The sequence below is a fragment of the Salvelinus alpinus genome, chromosome 4 (genome assembly GCF_045679555.1).
Source record: "Salvelinus alpinus chromosome 4, SLU_Salpinus.1, whole genome shotgun sequence".
In the NCBI taxonomy this organism is placed as follows: domain Eukaryota; kingdom Metazoa; phylum Chordata; class Actinopteri; order Salmoniformes; family Salmonidae; genus Salvelinus; species Salvelinus alpinus.
The window spans coordinates 99,053,608-99,078,581 of record NC_092089.1 but is presented as its reverse complement, the minus strand read 5'-3'; the positions used below and the strand labels follow the sequence as shown (position 1 = coordinate 99,078,581).

Below are 24,974 nucleotides of genomic sequence, written 5' to 3'. Positions count from 1 at the left end.
GCTAGATGAATACTTTAGCAAAGGGTCAACAACGTGTTCTGCCACGTGGCCGCGTGAGGCAGATCCATCAGAGTTAGACTCTGCCTATCCTGTCGTGTCCTGGCCCTTCATCTGAGGAAATATGGCTTTGTTCCCCTCGTGCTGGGGTGTAGGGCACACACACACACACACACACACACACACACACACACACACACACACACACACACACACACACACACACACACACACACACACACACACACACACACACACACACACACACACACACACACACACACACACACACACACACACACACACACACACACACACACACACACACACACACACACACACACACTGGGCCCCTGCCCCTCGCTGAGGTCTTATCTGCCACACCGAGACCAGGCCTGCTGCTCTGTTCAACAGCAGAGTGACATGAACTCAATCTACCATTATAGTTTACATGGTGCACGGAAAAACACACAGCGCGCAGCAAAACTCACAGTGCACAGCAAAACTCACAGTGCACAGCAAAACACACAGCGCACAGCAAAACTCACAGCGCGCAGCAAAACTCACAGCGCACAGCAAAACACACAGTGCACAGCAAAACACACAGCGCACAGCAAAACACACAGCGCACAGCAAAACTCACAGCGCACAGCAAAACTCACAGCGCACAGCAAAACTCACAGCGCACAGCAAAACTCACAGCGCACAGCAAAACTCACAGCGCACAGCAAAACTCACAGCGCACAGCAAAACTCACAGCGCACAGCAAAACTCACAGCGCACAGCAAAACACACAGCGCACAGCAAAACTCACAGCGCACAGCAAAACTCACAGCGCACAGCAAAACACACAGTGCACAGCAAAACTCACAGCGCACAGCAAAACTCACAGCGCACAGGAAAACACACAGCGCACAGAAAAACTCACAGCGCACAGCAAAACACACAGCGCACAGCAAAACTCACAGCGCACAGCAAAACACACAGCGCACAGCAAAACTCACAGCGCACAGCAAAACACACAGTGCACAGCAAAACTCACAGTGCACAGCAAAACACACAGCGCACAGCAAAACTCACAGCGCACAGCAAAACACGACTCCATGCCAGATTCTCATCATCAATAATAATCTATTTTCCTTCACAATCCATTTGCAATCTTTGATTGGTCACGCTTTGACTTGCCTTTAAAGTACATTCCAAAAATGTGTGAAATGTTGATAGATCATTTTGACTCATTCCGTTTGATAAAACAACTACTTTTACGGTAACTTTACTCTAAGCCTTTATTGTGTCAACAAAGATAACTTTTTTCTATAAAAACATTAAATTACACACATCTGATCATATTTTCCAGGATGTTAGTTTCTATAAAATAGGCTGTAATTCTACACACTATAAAAACACTTAGCTGTACTTATGCATGGTCCATATCATCAACACACGACATACTGCACATCTCCACACATCACTTTAAACACATCTAGTCATTTTAAACAAAGCCATATATAATGTTTACATACCCTACATTACTCATCTCATATGTATATACTGTACTCTATACCATCCACTGCATCTTGCCTATGCCGCTCGGCCAACACTCATCCATATATTTATATGTACATATTCTTATTCATTCCTTTACACTTGTGTGTATAAGGTAGTTGTTGTGAAATTGTTAGATTACTTGTTAGATATTACTGCACGGTCGGAACTAGAAGCATAAGCATTTCGCTACACTCGCATTAACATCTGCTAACCATGTGTATGTGACCAAGAAAAGTTTGCTTTGATTTGATTTGACGTCAGAGTTACCGATATTAGTCCTCACCTGTGATGTCATACCACAGTAGCCTCTGTGTCTCCGTGAGGATGATCCCCACCATGTGAGTGACAGGATCTGTCTCCATGACAGCGAAGGTGAAGAGTGGCTCGTCAAACGTCAGCGGATCGGAGGTGGGCGTCGGCTTGGGGATCCACTCTACGTCCAGGCGGACTGTCGACGATCTCACCGGGCTCCCATGGTCCTCTGCTTTGATCTGACAGAGGGAAGGGATGGGATGGAGAGGACAACGCTAATGTTATTGAGCTGGGGTGTGGATCTTTGTGTTACTCATCACACTACATGAGAACATGACAGGGTTGGTGTTCATCACAGTGGTGTTCACGTGCAACTCCACATGCAAGTTTACAGTCTGCATGTGAACGAGAGTCATGAAAGAAGATGTGGTTGTTTTGGTTTCGGGCATAGCAGGTGTCCTAAATAGTGCTTCACCATTGCGTGTGGTTGTGAAAAGCAGAAGAATCTGTGGAACATGTTAACTATGTGGTTGTATTATGATCCTGTCCACGTACCGTGAGGATGCTGTAGTTGCCTGCTGTAAAGTCCCCGCGTGCCATCACCTCCCCAGTGTCTGGATGGATCTCAAACCTCTCGTCCTGGTTGTCCTGGAGACTGAAGGTGACCTCAGCATTGGGCCCTTCATCGTCATCCTGGGCAACCATACGACACACCACCGCCTGTGGTTCCGCCCCCTGACCCCTGTGTTGCTCAGGTAGTTTGACCTGGAACCAATCAATGAATTAATCAGTCACATTTATTTATAAAAGCCCATTATTACATCAGCAGTTGACACAAAGTGCTTTAATAGTAAGTAGGGCTGAATGGCATCCTATTCCCTAATTAGTGCACTAATTTTAACCAGATATGGTCCAAGTCAAAAGTAGTGCACAATGGCTGCGTTTAAAAAGCCAGCCCAACTCAGATATACAGTGCCTTGCAAAAGTATTCATCCCCTTTGGCATTTTTCCTATTTTGTTGCATTACAACCTGTAATTTAAATGGATTTTTATTTGGATTTCATGTAATGGACATACACAAAGTAGTCCAAATTGGTGAAGTGAAATTTTAAAAATGTGCTTGTTTCAAAAAATTACAAATAAGTAAATATGGAAATATGTATTATATGTATTCACCCCCTGTAAAGGCAGTCATTGTTGTTCTCCTCCTCAGACGAGGAGGAGCATGGATCGGACCAAGATGCGGATTGGTGATTAATCATACTTTTAATGAAAACAGCAAACAAGACACTACAAAACTACAAAACAACAAACGTGACTAACCTTCAACCGTCCTGTGTGGCCCAAACACTGACACAGGAACAAACACCCACAAAACCCCAGTGAAACCCTGGCTGCCTTAGTATGACTCTCAATCAGAGACAAACGATACACACCTGTCTCTAATTGAGAATCATACCAGGCCGAACACAAAACCCAACATAGAAATACAAAACATAGACTACCCACCCAACACTCACGCCCTGACCAATAAAGACATACAAAACAAGAGAAAACAGGTCAGGAACGTGACAGAACCCCCCCCTTAAGGTGCGAACTCCGGGCGCACCAGCACAAAGTCTAGGGGAGGGTCTGGGTGGGCGTCTGTCCACGGTGGCGGCTCTGGCGGTGGACGAGGTCCCCACCCCACCATAGTCACTCCCCGCTTCCGTATCCCCCTCCCAATGACCACCCTCCAACTCAACCCACCTAAATAAAGGGGCAGCATCGGGATAAGGGGCAGCAGCTCCGGGATAAGGGGCAGCAGCTCCGGGATAAGGGGCAGCAGCTCCGGGATAAGGGGCGGCAGCTCCGGGATAAGGGGCGGCAGCTCCGGGATAAGGGGCGGCAGCTCCGGGATAAGGGGCGGCAGCTCCGGGATAAGGGGCGGCAGCTCCGGGATAAGGGGCGGCAGCTCCGGGATAAGGGGCGGCAGCTCCGGGATAAGGGGCGGCAGCTCCTGACTGTAGGGCAGCTCATGACTGTAGGGCAGCTCCTGACTGTAGGGCAGCTCATGACTGTAGGGCAGCTCCTGACTGTAGGGCAGCTCCTGACTGTAGGGCAGCTCCTGACTGTAGGGCAGCTCATGACTGTAGGGCAGCTCATGACTGTAGGGCAGCTCCTGACTGTCTGACGGCTCCGGCAGATCCTGTCTGGTTGGCGTCTCTGGCAGATCCTGTCTGGTTGGCGTCTCTGGCAGATCCTGTCTGGTTGGCGTCTCTGGCAGATCCTGTCTGGTTGGCGTCTCTGGCAGATCCTGTCTGGTTGGCGGCCCTGGCAGATCCTGACTGACGACTGGCTCTAGCGGCTCCTGACTGACTATCGGCTCTGACGGCTCGGGACAGACGGGCGGCTCTAATGGCTCGGGACAGACGGATGGCTCAGACGGCACTGGGCAGACGGATGGCTCAGACGGCGCTGGGGAGACGGATGGCTCAGATGGCGCTGGGGAGACGGATGGCTCAGACGGCGCTGGGGAGACGGATGGCTCAGACGGCGCTGGGGAGACGGATGGCTCAGATGGCGCTATGGAGACGGATGGCTCAGATGGCGCTATGGAGACGGATGGCTCAGATGGCGCTATGGAGACGGATGGCTCAGATGACGCTTGGCAGACGGGCAGTTCAGGCGCCGCTGGGCAGACGGGCAGTTCAGGCACCGCTGGGCAGACGGGCCGTTCAGGCACCGCTGGGCAGACGGCAGACTCTGGCCGGCTGAGACGCACTATAGGCCTGGTGCGTGGTACCGGAACTGGAGGTACCGGGCTGAGGGCACGCACCTCAGGGCGAGTGCGGGGAACAGGAACAGGGCACACTGGACTCTCGTGGCGCACTCTAGGCCTGGTGCGTGGTACCGGAACTGGAGGTACCGGGCTGAGGGCACGCACCTCAGGGCGAGTGCGGGGAGAAGGAACAGTGCGTCCAGGGCTCTGGAGACGCACAGGAGGCTTGGTGCGTGGTGCCGGAACTGGAGGCACTGGGCTGGAGACACGCACCATAGGGAGAGTGCGTGGAAGAGGAACAGGGCTCTGGAGATGCACTGGAAGCCTGGTGCGTGGTGTAGGCACTGGTGGTACTGAGCTGGGGTGGGAAGGTGGCGCCGGATATACCGGACCGTGAAGGAGGACACGTGCTCTTGAGCACCGAGCCTCCCCAACCTTACCAGGTTGAATGGTCCCCGTAGCCCTGCCAGTGCGGCGAGGTGGAATAGCCCGCACTGGGCTATGCAGGCGAACCGGGGACACCACCTGTAAGGCTGGTGCCATGTACGCCGGCCCGAGGAGACGTACTGGAGACCAGATACGTTGGGCCGGCTTCATGGCACTCGGCTCGATGCCCAACCTAGCCCTCCCAGTGCGGCAAGGTGGAATAGCCCGCACTGGGCTAAGCACGCGTACTGGGGACACCGTGCGCTTTACCGCATAACACGGTGTCTGACCAGTACGACGCCCTCTTACTCCACGGCAAGCCCGGGGAGTTGGCTCAGGTATCCAACCCGGCTTCGCCACACTCCCCTTTAGACCCCCCCCAAGAAATTTTGGGGTGAGCCTCTCGGGCTTCCAGCCTCTCATACGTGCTGCCTCCTCAATCCACCGCTCCTGGGCTGTGGCTGCCTTCTTCTCCTCCCGCGAGCGGCGATTCACACCAACCTTAGCCCAGGGTCCTTCTCCGTTGAATATTTGTTCCCAACTCCATTCCTCTTCTCTCCATTGCTTTAGTTCCTTTCCTCCGGCTCCAATCCGCTTGGTCCTGTTGTGGTGGGTGTTTCTGTAAAGGCAGTCATTGTTGTTCTCCTCCTCAGACGAGGAGGAGCATGGATCGGACCAAGATGCGGATTGGTGATTAATCATACTTTTAATGAAAACAGCAAACAAGACACTACAAAACTACAAAACAACAAACGTGACTAACCTTCAACCGTCCTGTGTGGCCCAAACACTGACACAGGAACAAACACCCACAAAACCCCAGTGAAACCCTGGCTGCCTTAGTATGACTCTCAATCAGAGACAAACGATACACACCTGTCTCTAATTGAGAATCATACCAGGCCGAACACAAAACCCAACATAGAAATACAAAACATAGACTACCCACCCAACACTCACGCCCTGACCAATAAAGACATACAAAACAAGAGAAAACAGGTCAGGAACGTGACACCCCCTTTGCTATGAAGCCCCTAAATAAGATCTGGTGCAACCAATCACCTTCAGAAGTTACATATTTAGTTAAATAAAGTCCACCTGTGTGCAATCTAAGTGTCACATGATCTGTCACATGATCTCAGTATATATACACCTGTTCTGAAAGGCCCCATAGTCTGCAACACCACTAAGCAAGGGGCACCATGAAGAGCAAGGAGCTCTCCAAACAGGTCAGGGACAAAGTTGTGGAGAAGTACAGATCAGGGTTGGGTTATAAAAAAAGACCCGAAACTTTGAACATCCCACAGAACACCATTAAATCCATTATTAAAAAATGGAAAGAATATGACACCACAACAAACCTGCCAAGAGAGGGCCGCCCACCAAAACCCACGGACCAGACAAGGAGGGCATTAATCAGAGAGGCAACAAAGAGACCAAATATAACCCTGAAGGAGATGCAAAGCTCCACAGCGGAGATTGGAGTATCTGTCCATAGGACCACTTTAAGCCGTACACTCCACGGAGCTGGGCTTTACGGAAGAGTGGCCAGAAAAAAAGCCATTGCTTAAAGAAAAAAATAAGCAAACACGTTTGGTGTTCGCCAAAAGGTATGTGGGAGACTCCCCAAACATATGGAAGAAGGTACTCTGGTCAGATGAGAATAAAATTGAGGTTTTGGCTATCAAGGAAAACACTATGTCTGGCGCAAACCCAACACCTCTCATCACCCCGAGAATACCATCCCCACAGTGAAGCATGGTGGTGGCAGCATCATGCTGTGGAGATGTTTTTCATCGGTAGGGACTGGGAAACTGGTCAGAATTGAAGGAACAATGGATGGCGCTAAATACAGGGAAATTCTTAAGGGAAACCTGTTTCAGTCTTCCAGAGATTTGAGACTGGGACAGAGGTTCACCTTCCAGCAAGATAATGACCCTACGCATACTGCTAAAACAACACTCAAATGTTTTAAGGGGAAACATTGAAATGTCTTGGAATGGCCTAGTCAAAGCCCAGACCTCAATCCAATTGAGAATCTGTGGTATGACTTAAAGGCAACAAAATAGGAAAAATACCAAGGGGGATGAATACTTTCACAAGCCACCGGTCAAAGTACCGGTCAAAAGATTCGACACACCTACTCATTCCAGTGTTTTGCTTTATTTTTACTATTTCTACATTGTTAAATAATAGTGAAGACATCAAAACTATGAAATAACACATATGGAATAATGTAGTAACCAAAAAAGTGTTAAATCAAAAATATAAGTAGCCACCCTTTTGGGCTCCCGAGTGGCGCTGTGGTCTAAGGCAATGCATCTCAGTGCAAGAGATCGCACTGCAGTCCCTGGTTTGAATCCAGGCTGCATCACATCTGGCCATGATTGGGAGTCCCATAGGGCACAATTGGCCGAGCGTCGTCTGGGTTTGGCCGGGGTAGGCCGTCATTGTAAATAAGAATTTGTTCTTAACTGACTTGCCTAGTTAAATAAAGGTTAAATAAAAACGTATATTAAAAAGTTTGCCTTGATGACAGCTTTGCACACTCTTGGCGTTCTCTTAACCAGCTTCATGCATAGTCACCTGGAATGCAATTCAATTAACGGCCATTAACGGCCTTGTTAAAAGTTAATTTGTAGAATTTCTTTCCTTCTTAATGCGTTTGAGCCAATCAGTTGTGTTGTGACAAGGTAAGGTTAGTATACAGAATATAGCCCTGTTTGGTAAAAGACCAAGTCTATATTATGGCAAGAACAGCTCAAATAAGCTAAGAGAAACAACAGTCCTTCATTACTTTTAGACATGAAGGTCAGGCAATGCAGAAAATTTCAAGAACTTTGAAAGTTTCTTCAAGTGCAGTCATAAAAACTATCAAGCACTATGATGAAACTGGCTCTCATGAGGACTGCCACAGGAAAGGAAGACCCAGAGTTACCTCTGCTGCAGAGGATAAGTTCATTAGATTTAACTGCACCTCAGATTGCAGCCCAAATAAATGCTTCACAGAGTACAAGTAACAGATACATCTCAACATCAGCTGTTCAGAGGAGACTGCGTGAATCAGGCCTTCATGGTCAATTTGCTGCAAAGAAACCACTACTAACGGATACCAATAATAAGAAAAGACTTGCTTGGGCCAAGAAACACAAGCAATATTAGACCGGGGGAAATCTGTCCTTTGGTTTGATGAGTCCAAATTTGAGATTTCCAACCGCCATCTTTTTGTGAGACGCTGGGTAGGTGAACGGATGATCTCCGCATGTGTGGTTCCCACCGTGAAGCATGGAGGAGGAGGTGTGATTATGTGGGGGTGCTTTGCTGGTGACACTGTCAGTGATTCATTTAGAATTCAAGGCACACTTGAATGCGCTTAGTGCGACTATCATTTGTTTTTCAACAGGACAATGACCCAAAACACCTCCAGGCGGTGTAAGGGCTATTTGAACAAGGAGAGTGATGGAGTGCTGCATCAGATGACCTGGCCCCCACAATCAACTGACCTCAACCCAACTGAGATGGTTTGGGATGAGTTGGACCACAGAGTGAAGGAAAAGCAGCCAACAAGTGCTCAGCATATGTGGGAACTCCTTCAAGACTGTTGGAAAAGCATTCCTCGTGAAGCTTGTTGAGAGATGTCATCAAGGCAAAGGGTGGCTACTTTGAAGAATCTAAAATCTAAAATCTATTTATATTTGTTTAATTAGCATGTTTTTGGTTTCTACATGATTCCATATGTGTTATTTTTATAGTTTTGATGTCTTCACTATTATTCTACAATGTAGAAAATAGTACAAATAAAGAAAAACCCTTTAATGAGTAGGTGTGTCAAAAATTTTGACTGGCACTGTATATGTGTTTTTTCTTTCACTCAGTGGTGGATTTAGGTGACATGGGCAGCCGCTCAGGGCGGCGTTTTGCCGGGGGCGGCACGGAGCTCCACCACAAAAAAAATTGTAATGGTGACATTTGTGCGATCGGTTTTCTTTCGCTCATTTGCACGTAACGTCAATGATATCATGTCACCGTGTGGGACTGTGGGTCAATTAACCTTGTCGGAGTGGGCGCCCTGATTCTAGTTTGTGAGCTAGGCAGGCTACTGCATGGGAAGGTCTCCTACTCAGAAGTACAAGATGGGGAGGGGGGCGGGTGTAGGTTGACCTCAGGTCTCCCCACCGGAAGCCCGAGGTAGGGGGAGCGGTAGAATCTATCAAATAGGGCACCTCTAACTTTGTACAGTACTAATGCAACTAGTAAAATAAGTCACACTACGAAATGCTACCAAATAAATCACAATTCATTCATAACACTGTGAATATATACAGTAGTTTCACAAACATACTGTTGCATTTTTTTCTGGTTTGGGCGAAATCGTTCAGAACAATATAAAACCAGTCTAAACACCACCAAGGTGAACTGGTTTAGTCTTGACTCTTGGTTGACAGTGTTGGGAGATGGGTAATGTAGTCTGAACACCACCAAGGTGAATTGGTTTAGTCTTGACTCTTGGTTGACAGTGTTGGGAGATGGGTAATGTAGTCTGAACACCACCAAGGTGAATTGGTTTAGTCTTGACACTTGGTTGACAGTGTTGGGAGATGGGTAATGTAGTCTGAACACCACCAAGGTGAATTGGTTTAGTCTTGACTCTTGGTTGACAGTGTTGGGAGATGGGTAATGTAGTCTAAACACCACCAAGGTGAATTGGTTTAGTCTTGACTCTTGGTTGACAGTGTTGGGAGATGGGTAATGTATTGACAATCGAGTGCCAAATCAACACAAATTTGTTTCTATTTGTCTTTGTTACTTATTTTTATCTTATTATGAGTCTTATTTTTGTATATATTTTTATAATTATATAGTTTTAAATGTTATGATTATTTATTTGTGTTGTTCCAAACGTCTGAATAAAAAGAACAGTTAGTGCAGAATGGTGCTTTTTTTGTGGGGGCGGGGGGCGTTGAAGGGGGGGTTCGCCCAGGAAGCCATACAGCTGGAACCGCCACTGCTTTCACTAATTGGTATTTTGACCAATCAGATCAGCTCTGAAAAAAATATCCGATGTTAAAAGATCTGATGCAATTGGACAAAAGACAAATGAGTGGAAAAAATATCAGATTTGGGCTGCCTGTATAAACACAGCCTATGCAGGAAATAGGGTGCCCTTTCGGACGCTGAACCGAAACCCCAAAGAGCCAATAGAAGCAGACCTGGAAGAGCTTGTGGTTGAACTGGGGTCTGTTGTCGTTCTCATCCAGCACCTGGATGATCACTGTAGAGGTGGAGCGGAGAACAGGAGCTCCGTTGTCTGACACTATCACCTGAGAGGAGAAGAGGGGGAAGACGGGTTAGTCTAACAATAGGATATGGAGGTTTGATTGAGACTTAAATGAAATAAAAAAGTTTTATGTATCATAAATCACATATATTTTGTGAGAAATGTTATTTATCAAGACCACACATGTTATGGATAATTTATAGAGTAGTTTAAGCTCTCATTTCAGGCCTTTTTAACGATCTCATAAAAACATGCACATGTTGTTTAATGACAAGCAGGTGTCTCAGTCTCCTACCTCGATACTGTGCTCAGACTTCTGTTCCCGGTCCAGAGAGGTCAGAGTGTTGATGACGCCTAAGAAAACAAACAGAGAGAGAAGGAAACAGAGAGAGAAGGAAACAGAGGGAGAAGGAATATGGGAGGGAAGGAGGATGAAGGAACAGGGTAATCAATATGAAGTCTTTCCCACATGGACAGCAGTAGCTGGTATCGTTCCACGAAATGAGTGCCTTTTGCGACCTTTTGGTATTTTATATTGAATTAGATTTTTTTTTTAAAGCCTGTTATATTAAATTAAGTGCCATTTAATAAAGACCACATGGAGAGTTCAATAAATCAATAAATCTGATTTTTCTATGAATAAAGGCTTGCTAAATTGATAACATTTTTTACCCATTTAATCAAAATATGTCTCTAAGTTTCCCATCATTGTGAAGCCCTAGTTATTTAATTACTTTGACAAAGTCATTTCTGGAGATCATTTATTTCATATGATAAGTGATTAATTGATGTCCTTCGCTCTTTTTGAGGTCAACCCTGATAGGGTGGCAGGTAGCCTAGTGGGTAAGAGCATTAGGCTAATAACCAGGAAGTTGCTGGTTCAAATTGCAGAGCTGAGTTGGTGAAAAATCAGATGTGCCCTTGAGCAAGGCACTTAACCCTAATTGCTCCTTTAAGTTGCTCTGGATAAAATTGTGAACTGAACTCCTGTTTAAATGGATTGAAACTATTCAAATTCATAGAGTAAAAGCAGGTGAGCTGGTTCTTCTCTTTTTGTGGTGGAAAAGTGGAAAAGTGAGCGGGTCGAGCATAACACATCAACCTTGTTCAATTCAATTCAATTCAAGGGGCTTTATTAGCACGGGAAACATATGTTAAGTGAAGTGAAGTAGATAATATACAAAAGTGAAATAAACAATAAAAATGATCACAAGTTCCCTATAAATAGACAGGTTAAAAATGTTTTAACAAAAAAAAACGAATATTGTGAAGCTTGCATTCAGCTGCCTCTCCCTGTTGTACACAACACGCTTCCATTCCTCCAGTCACAAGGTGATTTATGGATCATTTAAGAACGTTAAAATCAGCTGAAATCAAATGTGTTTTTTTCCCGCTTCTCAAAAGGCACCAAATTAGTGGAATGACCCAGCACACCTGTCACTGTCTGAGTCCCATGCAGCTGTTTAACTCTTCTGTCTTCCCACAACACCGTCTGTTTTACTAACAGTGCTTATGTGGCTTTATGGTCTAACCAAAGAAACCTCTGAGACATTTCTAGAACCTGTTATTTTGATAAAATACTCAACGTTTTAGGACTGTGGATACTTTAATAGTATAATGTGTGTTGCAGAAGTTAGCCAATACAATCCAGCAGGTCAACCTTTTTCATTGTGGATGTTGTTCTGGAGGCAGCTCTGCAGAGTGGTCACGAGCTAGCACAGCCACCAAGTCATAAAATCTGATTTTAACCCTAATGCCATAACCTTAACCACACCACTAACCCTAATGCCTAACGATAACATCAACCACACCACTAACCCTAATGCCTAATGATAACCTTAAATTAAGACCGTAAAGTAAATATTTGTTTTCATAAATTTTGACTTTACAGCTGGCCTAAATCGCTCAGTTCTGCCTCCAGGACAAGTCTTATGACAATAAATGTCAACCTGCTACAAACTGACTAGGTATCCCCCTTTCCCTTTCCCCTTTCCCAATCTATCCACTGATACACTGTCCACTACTGTATTGTCATTTGGTAAATATTTCCCATGCTGCTTACGTCCCATTAACAGGCCAATTCTCCTGCCATGCTGCTACTGTCCCTTTAACAGACCAATTCTCCTGCCATGCTGCTACTGTCCCTTTAACAGACCAATTATCCTGCCATGCTGCTACTGTCCCTTTAACAGACCAATTCTCCTGCCATGCTGCTACAGCCCCTTTAACAGGCCAATTCTCCTGCCATGCTGCTACTGTCCCTTTAACAGGCCAATTCTCCTGCCATGCTGCTACTGTCCCTTTAACAGACCAATTCTCCTGCCATGCTACTACTGCCCCTTTAACAGGCCAATTCTCCTGCCATGCTTCTACTGTCCCATTAACAGGCCAATTCTCCTGCCATGCTGCTACTGTCCCTTTAACAGACCAATTCTCCTGCCATGCTGCTACTGTTCCTTTAACAGGCCAATTCTCCTGCCATGCTGCTACTGTCCCTTTAACAGGCCAATTCTCCTGCCATGCTACTACTGTCCCATTAACAGGCAAATTCTCCTGCCATGCTGCTACTGTCCCATTAACAGGCCAATTCTCCTGCCATGCTGCTACAGCCCCTTTAACAGGCCAATTCTCCTGCCATGCTGCTACTGTTCCTTTAACAGGCCAATTCTCCTGCCATGCTGCTACTGTTCCTTTAACAGGCCAATTCTCCTGCCATGCTTCTACTGTCCCATTAACAGGCCAATTCTCCTGCCATGCTGCTACTGCCCCTTTAACAGGCCAATTCTCCTGCCATGCTGCTACTGTCCCATTAACAGGCCAATTCTCCTGCCATGCTGCTACTGTCCCTTTAACAGACCAATTCTCCTGCCATGCTGCTACTGCCCCTTTAACAGACAAATTCTCCTGCCATGCTGCTACAGCCCCTTTAACAGGCCAATTCTCCTGCCATGCTGCTACTGTCCCTTTAACAGGCCAATTCTCCTGCCATGCTGCTACTGTCCCTTTAACAGACCAATTCTCCTGCCATGCTACTACTGCCCCTTTAACAGGCCAATTCTCCTGCCATGCTGCTACTGTTCCTTTAACAGGCCAATTCTCCTGCCATGCTGCTACAGCCCCTTTAACAGGCCAATTCTCCTGCCATGCTGCTACTGTTCCTTTAACAGGCCAATTCTCCTGCCATGCTGCTACAGTCCCATTAACAGGCCAATTCTCCTGCCATGCTGCTACTGCCCCTTTAACAGGCCAATTCTCCTGCCATGCTGCTACTGTCCCATTAACAGGCCAATTCTCCTGCCATGTTGCTACTGTTCCTTTAACAGGCCAATTATAATGCCAAATTAAAGGGTCTATGAGTTCAGAAAACCTGGCGAAACAGGTTACATGACTGGTTTGGCCTTTTTCAACCGTGTTGAAATCTGGGTGAGGTTGTCTGTGTCACAGCCTGAGTTGATATCAGAGTAGTGGCCTACAGACTAAACATGCCTGAGAAACGTTAGTTTAGTTCACCACTCGACTGCCCCAAGTGACACCACAGGGACTGATTACCATGCAAGGGTGTGTGTGTGTGTGTGTGTGTGTGTGTGTGTGTGTGTGTGTGTGTGTGTGTGTGTGTGTGTGTGTGTGTGTGTGTGTGTGTGTGTGTGTGTGTGTGTGTGTGTGTGTGTGTGTGTGTGTGTGTGTGTGTGTGTGTGTGTGTGCGTGCGATCGTGCGTGTGCGTATGCGCGCGTGCGGTGGGGGAGGGGGTTGAAGTAATTGGAGATGATCATTTAAGGGGCATTTAGCTTTTACGGCACTCAAAACAAATCCTGCTGGGTCTTTAGTGGAGACATTATTTAGACAGGTGAGACACGTTAGAAAGTGTGCTGCTGCTTTTATCATTCAGCTCAGACTTGTTGGTTTACATCCTGTGTCTGTGTTTTTGTAATGAAGTTGCCCTTCTCTGCTAGGCCTCCTTGTAAAGAGGTCTCTTGACCTCCATATGTTTTCTTCTGGGGTGGCAGGTAGCCTTGAGGTTAGAGCGTTAGAGCGTTAGACCAACCGAAAGGTTGCTGGTTTGTGTCCCAGTGCAGACAAGGTGAAAAGCTTTCTCTGTGCCCTTGAGCAAGGCACTTAACCCAATTGCTCTTGGGGTACTTGACGATGTGACCCCACCCCCTGGGGGAGATGGGATATGCAGAAAACACAATAACAGGACAAATATAAGCACTTCCAAAATATGAGTATTTTCTAGTTTAGGTTTTTCTGTGTCTTCCAGCTGGTAATACAGCTATACTGCTTCTATTTAAATGTATTACTGGTTCTTATCTGACTTTCTGCTGGGACATCTCTACAGATACTGTACCTTGTGTACTTACACTGCTACACTCCTGAATTAAGATCTTAGTCAGACTTCTCTGAGTTATGTGTATCCTGTTCAGACACGAGGAGCACAGCTCATATCCTCTCATGGCAGAAATACATCTACCATGCTGTTGTGTGATAGAAGCTGAGGTTTCACTTCATTGATAGTTTATTATTCACCTACAGTGCATTCAGAAAGTATTCAGACCCCTTGACTTTTCCCCAAATGTTGTTATGTTACAGCATTATTTTTTTTTATCCTCATCAATCTACACACAATACCCCATAATGACAAAGTGAAAAAAAGGTTTTTGGAATTTTTTGCAAATGTATTAAAATATATTTACATAATTACTCAGACCCTTTGCTATGAGACTCGAAATTGAGCTCAGGGGCATCCTGTTTCTATTGATCGTCCTTGATATGTTTCTACAACTTGACTGGAGTCCACCTGTGGTAAATTCAATTGATTGGACAGGATTTGGAAAGGCATACACCTGTCTATATAAGGTCCCATAGTTGACAGTGCATGTCAGAGCAAAAACCATGGAGGTAACCAAGGACCTGATGGTCACTCTCACAGAGCTCCAGAGTTCCTCTGTGGAGATGGGAGAACCTTCCAGAAGGACAACCATCTCTGCAGCACTCCACCAATCAGGCCTTTGTGGTAGAGTGGCCAGACGGAAGCCACTCCTCAGTAAAAGGCACATGACAGCCCGCTTGGAGTATGCCAAAAGGCACCTAAAGGACTCTCAGACCATGCGAAACAAGATTCTCTGGTCTGATGTAACCAAGATTGAACTCTTTGGACTGAATGCCAAGCGTCACGTCTGGAGGAAACCTGCCACCATCCGTACGTCGAAGCATGGTGGTGGCAGCATCATGCTGTGGGGATGTTTTTCAGCAACAGGGACCGAGAGACTAGTCAGGATCGAGGGATAGATGAACAGAACAAAAAAAACAAAAAAAACGTTTTTTGCTTTGCCATTATGGGGTATTGTGTGTAGATTGAAGAGGGGGGAAAAGATTTAATTAATTTTAGAATAAGGCTGTAACGTAACAAAATGTGGAAAAAGTCAAGGGGTCTGAATACTTTCAGAATGTAGAAGGACAAGGTCCTTGTCATAGTAATGAGTTAAAGGCCCAGTGCAGTCAAAACCCTGATTTTCCTGTGTTTATATACACTGAGTGTACATCTTCCTAATATTGAATTGCAGCCCGTTTTGCCCTAAGAACAGACAGCCTCAGTTCGTCAGGGCATGGAGTCTACAAGGTGTCGAAAGCTTTCCACAGGAATGCTGGCCCATGTTGACTCCAATGCTTCCCACAGTTGTGTCAAGTTGGCTGGATGTCCTTTGGGTGTTGGACCATTCTTGATACACATGGGAAACTACTGAGCATGAAAAACCCAGCGGCGTTGTAGTTCTGGACACACTCAAACCGGTGTGCCTGGCACCTACTGCCATACCCCGTTCAAAGGCACTTAAATATTTTAACAAGTGACATCAATAAGGGATCATAGCTTTCACCTGGATTCACCTGGTCGGTCTATGTCATGGAAAGAGCAGGTGTTCCTAATGTTTTGTACATTCAGTGTATATTTCCACACTATGAGGTTGGGATAATACTGTGAAATTGTGAAAATTATGATTATGCCCTTTTAGTGTAAAAGCTGTTTGAAAAGACCACCTAACATTTCTGCATGTTTTAGTGGGAGGAGTTTTGGCCTGCCTGCTGACATCACCAGGAAGTAGATTAGTTAACAGACTAATAAGAAAGAGAGCTGTAAACCTCTCTGCCAATAACAGCTAGTTTTCCCCTCCCCACTCAGACCACTCTCAGGCAGTCTTACCGAAACTAACCTGTCTCTTGATTACACTGGGTGTTTCTATAAAACATCTAATCTATTGTACGTCTTCCAAGGCATTAATGGAGTGTCTTTTCAGCTTTAATCCTTTGGTGTTAGCCTGGGGGTAAGGAGACACACACACACACACACACACACACACACACACACACACACACACACACACACACACACACACACACACACACACACACACACACACACACACACACACACACACACACACACACACACACACACACACACACACGCCCAGCCCAGCCCAGCAGAGATTTCAAGTCGAGGACGGACAGACGTGTAGGAGCTTGCGACGTAGAGCTAATCTGTTTGCAATTTGCCCTGTTTTCAAAGGCCCATGCTCTGTTGCTGTGTGACAGGCACTCAGCTGCAGGATGAAACTGTCAGAGATTTGGGGTTTAACTTTCTGGTTGGGCAGTTGATATTTTACACTCACTGCCATCCCAGCCCAGACATGACTGGAACATTTGTAAACAAACAACAAATTGTACATTTACAGGTAGAAAATAAGTGTAGTTTAACCTTGATCTGGCTTCACGGGATGTGGCACACCCTGGGTGATGCATGTGCACATTACTGCAGACACATGTTATAATCTACCATTTTCTATTCAACTTGAAACCACAAGCTGCCATGTTTTACAGCGAATTAAACGGTATATTGAGATTTATATTTGAAACACATGAACAAGAAAAATTGCAAAAATTTCACGAAACTGAATGGATGTTGTAGGTTGTCAAATTTGACATGGACACAATACATCAGCCTGCATTTCCTCAAAGGTGTTAGACTAATGATGCAGAAATAAAAGCACTTTAAAATCACATCGATCCGTGTTACCTTGGGAAACGTGTCAGTTACCTGTCTTGGGGTTGATGGTGAAATACGTCTGCGGTGACTCCAACAGCTGGAAGGTGAGTTTCCCCTCAGAGGAGCTGTCCACGTCAGTAGCAGTGACCTGAAGCACTGACTTGTCTTTAGGCATGTTTTCCAGGACGGAGCCGAAGTAGACCGGCTGGGACAGCTGGGGAGGGTTATCATTGATATCCAGGACTTCCACAAATATGTCTGTCCAGGTCACTAGAGGGATGGTGCCAAGGTCTTTGGCATAGACCGACAGCCAGTAGTGTGGGACGGCCTCGCGGTCCAACGTCTCAGCCGTGCGGATGACTCCTGCAAAACAGAAGGAGAAATCGTTTATAATGTCATCCATCTGTATTTGCATTTTTTTTTTGCTGACAGGTGTGGTGATGAACAACTTGGATAGTTAAATCATCTAGGTTTACCCCCCCCCAAAAAAGTTGTTATTTGGTTAAAACTGGAGGATACGCTATCAAAATCTAAAAGATTATAAGTAGGAGTAAGATTCTGAAAGGGAGGCCATGTGTATCAGTGTTACAATGACACAGCATTGTCTCTTTCTATTTCTCTATCTAATTTCCCAACAGGAGTGAACCATGCAAATGGAATGTGATACTTTGTGAGGTCACAGGCTATCCTCTGTAAAGTAGCCAGTATGTAGGAACAGGTCCCAAGCAGCCTCAGGTTATTTTAATATTGCACATCCATTTTCTTTTTTTCTTCTTTTTACCAAAGGCTTTATCAACTGTCATCCCACTTCTCATCTACTGTAACAGCAATACATTCATGCTAAAGAAAATTGTATCAAATAGGGGGAATTTTTTACTGTTATCACACACAAACACACACACACACACACACACACACACACACACACACACACAAACACAAACACACACAAACACACACACACACACAAAAAAAAACACACACACACACAAACACACACACAAACACACACATTTACCTGTTTCCTCATCGATCATGAAAACTCCCAGGCCAGATCCATCGTGAATGTGATACCTAACGACTCCGTCGTTCCCCAAGTCCCTATCTGCTGCTGTCAGCGTGAACACTGAGGTTCCCACAGGAGCGTCCTCCATCACTGAGGCCTCATAGACAAACATGGAGAACACCGGCTTATTCAGGTTCTCATTCACATCCAGGACCTCCACCTCGATGAAACAGGAGGAGGAGAGTGACCGAGGAAGGCCATGGTCAATTGCTTGAACCGTCAGGTTGTAAGACTGTCTCGTCTCGAAGTCCAGTTCTTTCTCAAGGGTTAGAGATCCCGTCGACGCGTCCAGAAAAAAGGCCCCGTTCTCACTGTTCTTCAGGTTGTAGCTGATCTGTCCAGCGCTGCCCAGGTCTAAGTCGTAGCTCTCGACCCACAGTAGCACCGTCCCCAAGGGAAAGTCCTCAGGGACTTTGATGTTGTAGATCTTGGGGACGAACTTGGGAGGATTGTCGTTGATGTCCTCCAACACGACCACCAGATCGGTCAAAGAGAAGAGCTGTGGGTCTTTTTTAGACTGATCTCTAGCCTCCACCTTCAAGTCATGTCTGGGAAAGGCTTCTCTGTCTAAACGACCAGACACCTTCACTTTTCCAGTGAGTTCATTGATCTTGAACAGATTGGTTAGCGTTAGCATCGAATATAGGATATTTCCATTGCCCTCAGAGTCTAAATCTGTTGCGTGCACTTGGAATATCGTTGTGTCAACCTCTGTGTTCTCTGGGATGTGCACGACATACCTGGATTGGTTGAATACTGGTCGGTTGTCGTTAACATCCAATAGATTCACAGCAAGAAATTTCCATGCTGAGGTTTGTGGGCTTCCTAAATCATAGACAGTTACGTTCAAAATGTAGAACTCTTTGGTTTCTCGGTCTAAAGGACACACAAGCTGAAGCTCCCCAGAGAAAATACCAATGGAGAAACACCCGTCTTCATTTCCACTTGAGATGGCGTACACAAGCTTGCTGTTGAATCCGGTGTCATTATCTGAAGCCTTGAAGTGAAGGATAGTAGAATTTAAAGGGAAGTCCTCTCTGATGTCAATAGTACTCGGGATGCCAGAGTTGAACTTAGGAGAGTGGCGGTTGATGATATGAACGTCCGAGAAGGATTCCTCATCCTGGATAGTCAACACTGGCTTCATGGATTCTATCAGTTTGTCTGTGAGCCGTTTGGAAATCCCAGTCTCCTGACAACTGACTGTGGCTTCAATGCCCTGGTTAACAACAGTAACAGTAACAACAGAGGGATCGGAGTTATGTTTACCGTCAGTTGCTGTGATTCTGAGTCTGAACAAAGGTAATTCAGTTTCTATCGAAACTGTGGGTATCTGTCTGATCAGTATAATGACTCCTGATACAGCGTCGATGTCAAACAGTTGTTGGTCATTCCCTGACTCGATCACATATCTGAGCTGTTGTAGTTCGTCCAGGTCAACAGCAGACAGCTCTGCGATTGGCTCTCCCACTGCTAAATCTACAGGTATGGTGGCATTGCATCCCACCTGCTCAAACAGAGGGGTGTTGTCATTGACGTTGCTCATGGTGATCGTCACAGAGCATTCAGAAACATGACTGAAGGGACTGCCACTGTCCGAAGCCCACACTCTGAGATGATACCACCTCTTCATCAACTCATAGTCCAGATCCTCAAATGTAGAGATCACTCCACTGATCGGGTCTATTGTGAATGGGGAAGGAGCTGAGTTGGCTATGGCATAGGTCACGAAGCCATTTCGACCCCTGTCCTCGTCTATTGCAGAGACTGTTAGAACGCTGCTGCCTATAGGTACGTTCTCTGGTAGTGTGGCTTGGTATGAGGGCTTGGTGAATGTGGGGGCGTTGTCGTTTTCGTCAGTTATCTCAACAACTATATGGGTCTCGGCTTCGCCGTGATTCGCTGTCACGTCGAATTCATAACGATACTTTTTCTCAAAGTCAAAGGACTCTGAGGTAACAAGTATGCCTGTTTTGGGGTTAATCTTAAATTTGGAGCTATCAGAGTTACTTTTAATGTGGTATGTAACATTCAAATGTGCTGGACTCACACTAACTCTGATCACATGTGTTTTTGGTGGTGAAAACTCACTTAGTGTGAGAATGTAAATGTCTTCCAGAAAGCAAAACAGGCTTTGTTTATACGGAGGGATGTGGATTTCTGAAACTGGAGAAACTAAAGGTGGACCACTCTTGTCTTTAGCTTGGAGGGAGAGGTTAAATCCAGATGGGCTCTGAGACCAATTCACCCACTTGGTGGAGACCACTTGGAATCCATTGCGTTGCAGGCTGGATGGAATAATCTCAAAATACCTCTGTGGATCCCCACCAACAATACTAACGGACTCAACTGGCTTTACACCCGACTCTACATGGACATCAATAGTTATCTTCTCATCTTCGTCCTTTTGAGCTAGGACAACCGGGAGAGGTTTGATGATGGGGGCGGTTGAAGAGACCTTTTCTATGGTCACTGTAACCCTGGCCTCGTTGCCAAACTTCTTAACCCCAGATATCTTCTTGGTCCTGTCCTCAGCTAATACAGTGAGATCGTATGTTTCTGCTCGGCTGTGGTTCAGTCTCTTGACGAGGCTGATGGCGCCTGAGAAAGGATCAACGGCGAACGGATGGGCTCTACTCTTAAAGGAGTAATAGAAGTCAGCGTTGCAACCAATATCCGCGTCCGTCGCACTGACCCTGACCACGCTGGACTTCAACGGAGCGTCTTCCCTGATGACTACGTTGTACGAGGCTGGGTAGAAGAGTGGTTTCAGGTCATTGGTATCAAGCACCTGAACCAATACCTTGGTCCTGGCCTGGAAGTCGTACGTGATTTCAGTGGCTTCAATGGTGAGAGTATAACTGTCTCTTACTTCCCTGTTTAGTGATGCAGAATTACTGCTTCGAGTTTTGATTCGCAGAATGCAGAAATCCCCTACTCTGACCTCCTCCGCTTTGAATAGGCCGTCGTCGTCTCCAGAGACGAGTTTGAACTTGATGTCCCATAAAGGATCGGTCACTACGATGCCCATCTTGATGGGACTCTCCACAGCAGTCCTGGGGGCTGAGTTCTCATTAATGGTGGCATTGTAGAGATGATAGGTGAACCTCATGGGAGAGCTGTCCTTTCCAAGCTCCTTTCCCAAGTGCCAATTGTGGTACTCGTTACTTGCTACTAGGTTTAGAAAGACTGCTACCACTAAGAGTAGTGTACTTGTGTCTGTTGTAACCATCTTCACTGTCATCAGCAGGATCCTCAGCTCTGAGAGAGAGACAGAGACAGAGACAGAGACAGAGACAGAGACAGAGACAGAGAGAGAGAGAGAGAGAGAGAGAGAGAGAGAGAGAGAGAGGGGAAAAGAGGGACAGTTTTAGTTCATATGCCTGGAACAAATATACATATTTTTATTTTATTTTTTATTTTATCAATGCGGTATATAGTTCAATAACTCATGTATAAGTACATACAAAATACAGCTCTTTGACCAGATTGTGAACATATCAGTCATTTCCCTAGTACCTGCTCTTTTCTGAACAATACAATGCGTTAAACACCCAGTGACACAACACCACAGTGAAAGCCTGCTGTGAGGTATTTGTCTCCTGTTCTAACATGCCTTGACCAAAGCAAAGCAATACATTGTTTGATGACAAGAAACAGCCTCAGAGCAGCATTAGACAGGTGGTGCCTTCCCCCCCCATGTCATTATTCTTTTCTCTTGAGAGCAACAACTGATAATTAAATCATTATTATAAAGCCTTTGTCAACATGCGTTAATAAAACAGGATTTGTTGCATGATGTAATGCTCCTCCTCTTTGTCTGATGATGAGGAATAGGAATCATCGGACCAACACGCAGCGTGGTAAGTGTTCATAGTAAATTTAATCAAATAAACTGAACACTGAATGACAAAAAACAACAAAGAGAGTGAACGACACGAAACAGTCCTGTAAGGTGAAAAAACACAAAACAGGAAACAACTACCCACAAACACAGGTGGGAACAGGCTACCTAAGTATGGTTCTCAATCAGAGACAACGATTGACAGCTGCCTCTGATTGGGAACCATACCAGGCCAAACACATAGAAAAGGACAACATAGAACAAAACATAGAATGCCCACCCCAACTCACGCCCTGACCAAACCAAAATAGAGACATAAAAAGGATCTCTAAGGTCAGGGCGTGACACATGATGACAGGTATAAAACAGGATTTGTTACGTGATGACAGGTATAAAACAGGATTTGTTACGTGATGACAGGTATAAAAACAGGATTTGTTACGTGATGACAGGTATAAAACAGGATTTGTTACATGATGACAGGTATAAAACAGGATTTGTTACGTGATGACAGGTATAAAACTGGATTTGTTACGTGATGACAGGTATAAAACAGGATTTGTTACGTGATGACAGGTATAAAACAGGATTTGTTACGTGATGACAGGTATAAAACAGGATTTGTTACGTGATGACAGGTGTAAAACAGGATTTGTTACGTGATGACAGGTATAAAACAGGATTTGTTACATGATGACAGGTATAAAACAGGATTTGTTACGTGATGACAGGTATAAAACAGGATTTGTTACGTGATGACAGGTATAAAACTGGATTTGTTACGTGATGACAGGTATAAAACAGGATTTGTTACGTGATGACAGGTATAAAACTGGATTTGTTACGTGATGACAGGTATAAAACAGGATTTGTTACGTGATGACAGGTATAAAACAGAATTTGTTACGTGATGACAGGTATAAAACAGGATTTGTTACGTGATGACAGGTATAAAACAGGATTTGTTAAGTGATGACAGGTATAAAACTGGATTTGTTACGTGATGACAGGTATAAAACAGGATTTGTTACGTGATGACAGGTATAAAACAGGATTTGTTACGTGATGACAGGTATAAAACAGAATTTGTTACGTGATGACAGGTATAAAACAGAATTTGGTGGGTTGTCACCACTTTTATCCAAACGTAAATATTGACTGTTCGTCTCTGTTCTGAGCTGTCTTCTGTTCAGCCTAGGCTGTTCAGACATTAACCTTTTACTCCTAAATGTAAACAACTTTAAAGCTCAACAATTCATAAGACTGATAGTGGAATTTAAATAGTACGGACACTTTTCTCTACTGGATAACAACAAGTTATACATTTGCCAATAAAAACGAAGACTTCAAATATTCAAATTAGTAGGATCATATCCACAACTCAAAATAAATCAAATATATAATTGTCCTTAAGGTTAAATGTTCTCGTTCTTAGTGCTGTATCTGGCTACAATAAAGACTCCAGTATTCCTGCATGGTGATTTTACCTTCTCTCAGCACTTTGAATAACCATAGTTGACGTTTAGCAGCTCCACGACTTGCTACCTTTTCATTTCTCTAACATCTGTTTACCGGAGATGTCAGAGAGATCTGGAGTGAGAGGAGCGCTTAAGCTGTTCCTTGAAAATATGAAATACCTCTCACTCTTTTACTGTAGCTATGAACAAATGACTGTTTATATAACGAACCTTTCACTTCATAGTGTGTCAACCAGTGGAGGCTCCTCAGAGGAGGAAGGAGAGGACTATCCTCCTCAGTGAATTTCATAAAAATAGTGAAAGGTCTGTCTGCTGTTAGCTGTGGGATGTTCACCTGTTCATGTCCCCTGTGTGTTCCTGCCTGTCTTAAATGAAGTGAACAAGTTCAGGGTGCCCATGAGGTCCCTTAAGTGCTTCAGTATGGATATCAATGTAAACAACATTTGTAGAAGTGAATGTTGCTTTCTTCTATGCTGGTTTCAAAAGGAAAACATCCACCAGCAAGCTAGCTAAACAATGGAAGGTGCACAGTCCGTGGTTACAAAGGTAGCTAGCTACTCTGTAAGTTAGCTTGACGTGCTAGAAAGTAATCGAAACAAATTGAGAAAAAAGTTACTAAAATAAACGTTTTTAATATCTTCTGAATCAATTTGTTTCTTCTGTCTAGAATGTAGAAGTTATATTTTGCTATCTCTAAATAAATGTGATCTCTTTGACAAGAAGTTCAGTCAGTGAACCAGGTTGTCTCTATGGTAACCAGAGACTCTTTCTGCTTACATGATTTCAAACTACCGTAAAACATTACCTACATAAGAAAATGTGTGTGGGGCTTTACGCAACACCCTTAAAACATTTCCTTAGGTAACGGGACATTTTTCCTTATTATGAACTGGATGGTTCGAGCCCTGAATGCTAATTGGCTGACAGCCGTGGTATATCAGACCGTATACCACGGGTAGGAGAAAACACTTATTTTTACTGCTCTAATTATGTTTATTATCACTGACTGCCTGAGGATCTGGATATATATTTTCCTTCTTAATTACTTGTTGCTGTTATCTCTTATTCTTATCTGTACTTTTTGAAACTGCACTGTCGTTTAGGGGCTCGTAAGTAAGTATTTCACTGTGGTCAAAAGTAGTGCGTTATGTAGGGAACAGGACTTTAACCATTTCATTTCCGGATGTTGGGGTTAAAAGGAAATGTTTGTCTTATAAACAGCTGGCTGGCAGTGCTGTGCTTCTGGGAGGGTAAGATCCTCAGGCAGTCAATGATAACTGAGGT

The 24,974-nt window shown here is 45.0% G+C and overlaps 1 protein-coding gene across 1 annotated transcript in view; it reads right to left on the bottom strand.

Moving 5' to 3' along the window:
- The window catches only part of LOC139574797 (protocadherin Fat 2-like), a 74,810-nt gene that overhangs the window by 44,673 nt on the left and 5,163 nt on the right, over nucleotides 1–24,974 (bottom strand). Inside the window, exons 2-7 of the mRNA XM_071399681.1 lie at nucleotides 18,321–21,629; nucleotides 17,354–17,665; nucleotides 10,558–10,616; nucleotides 10,195–10,305; nucleotides 2,353–2,562; nucleotides 1,829–2,036 (exon numbers count right to left, since the gene is read on the bottom strand). Coding sequence (XP_071255782.1) covers nucleotides 1,829–2,036; nucleotides 2,353–2,562; nucleotides 10,195–10,305; nucleotides 10,558–10,616; nucleotides 17,354–17,665; nucleotides 18,321–21,612 — 4,192 coding nt within the window. The 5' untranslated portion in view covers nucleotides 21,613–21,629. The remainder of the gene's footprint in view (nucleotides 1–1,828; nucleotides 2,037–2,352; nucleotides 2,563–10,194; nucleotides 10,306–10,557; nucleotides 10,617–17,353; nucleotides 17,666–18,320; nucleotides 21,630–24,974) is intronic.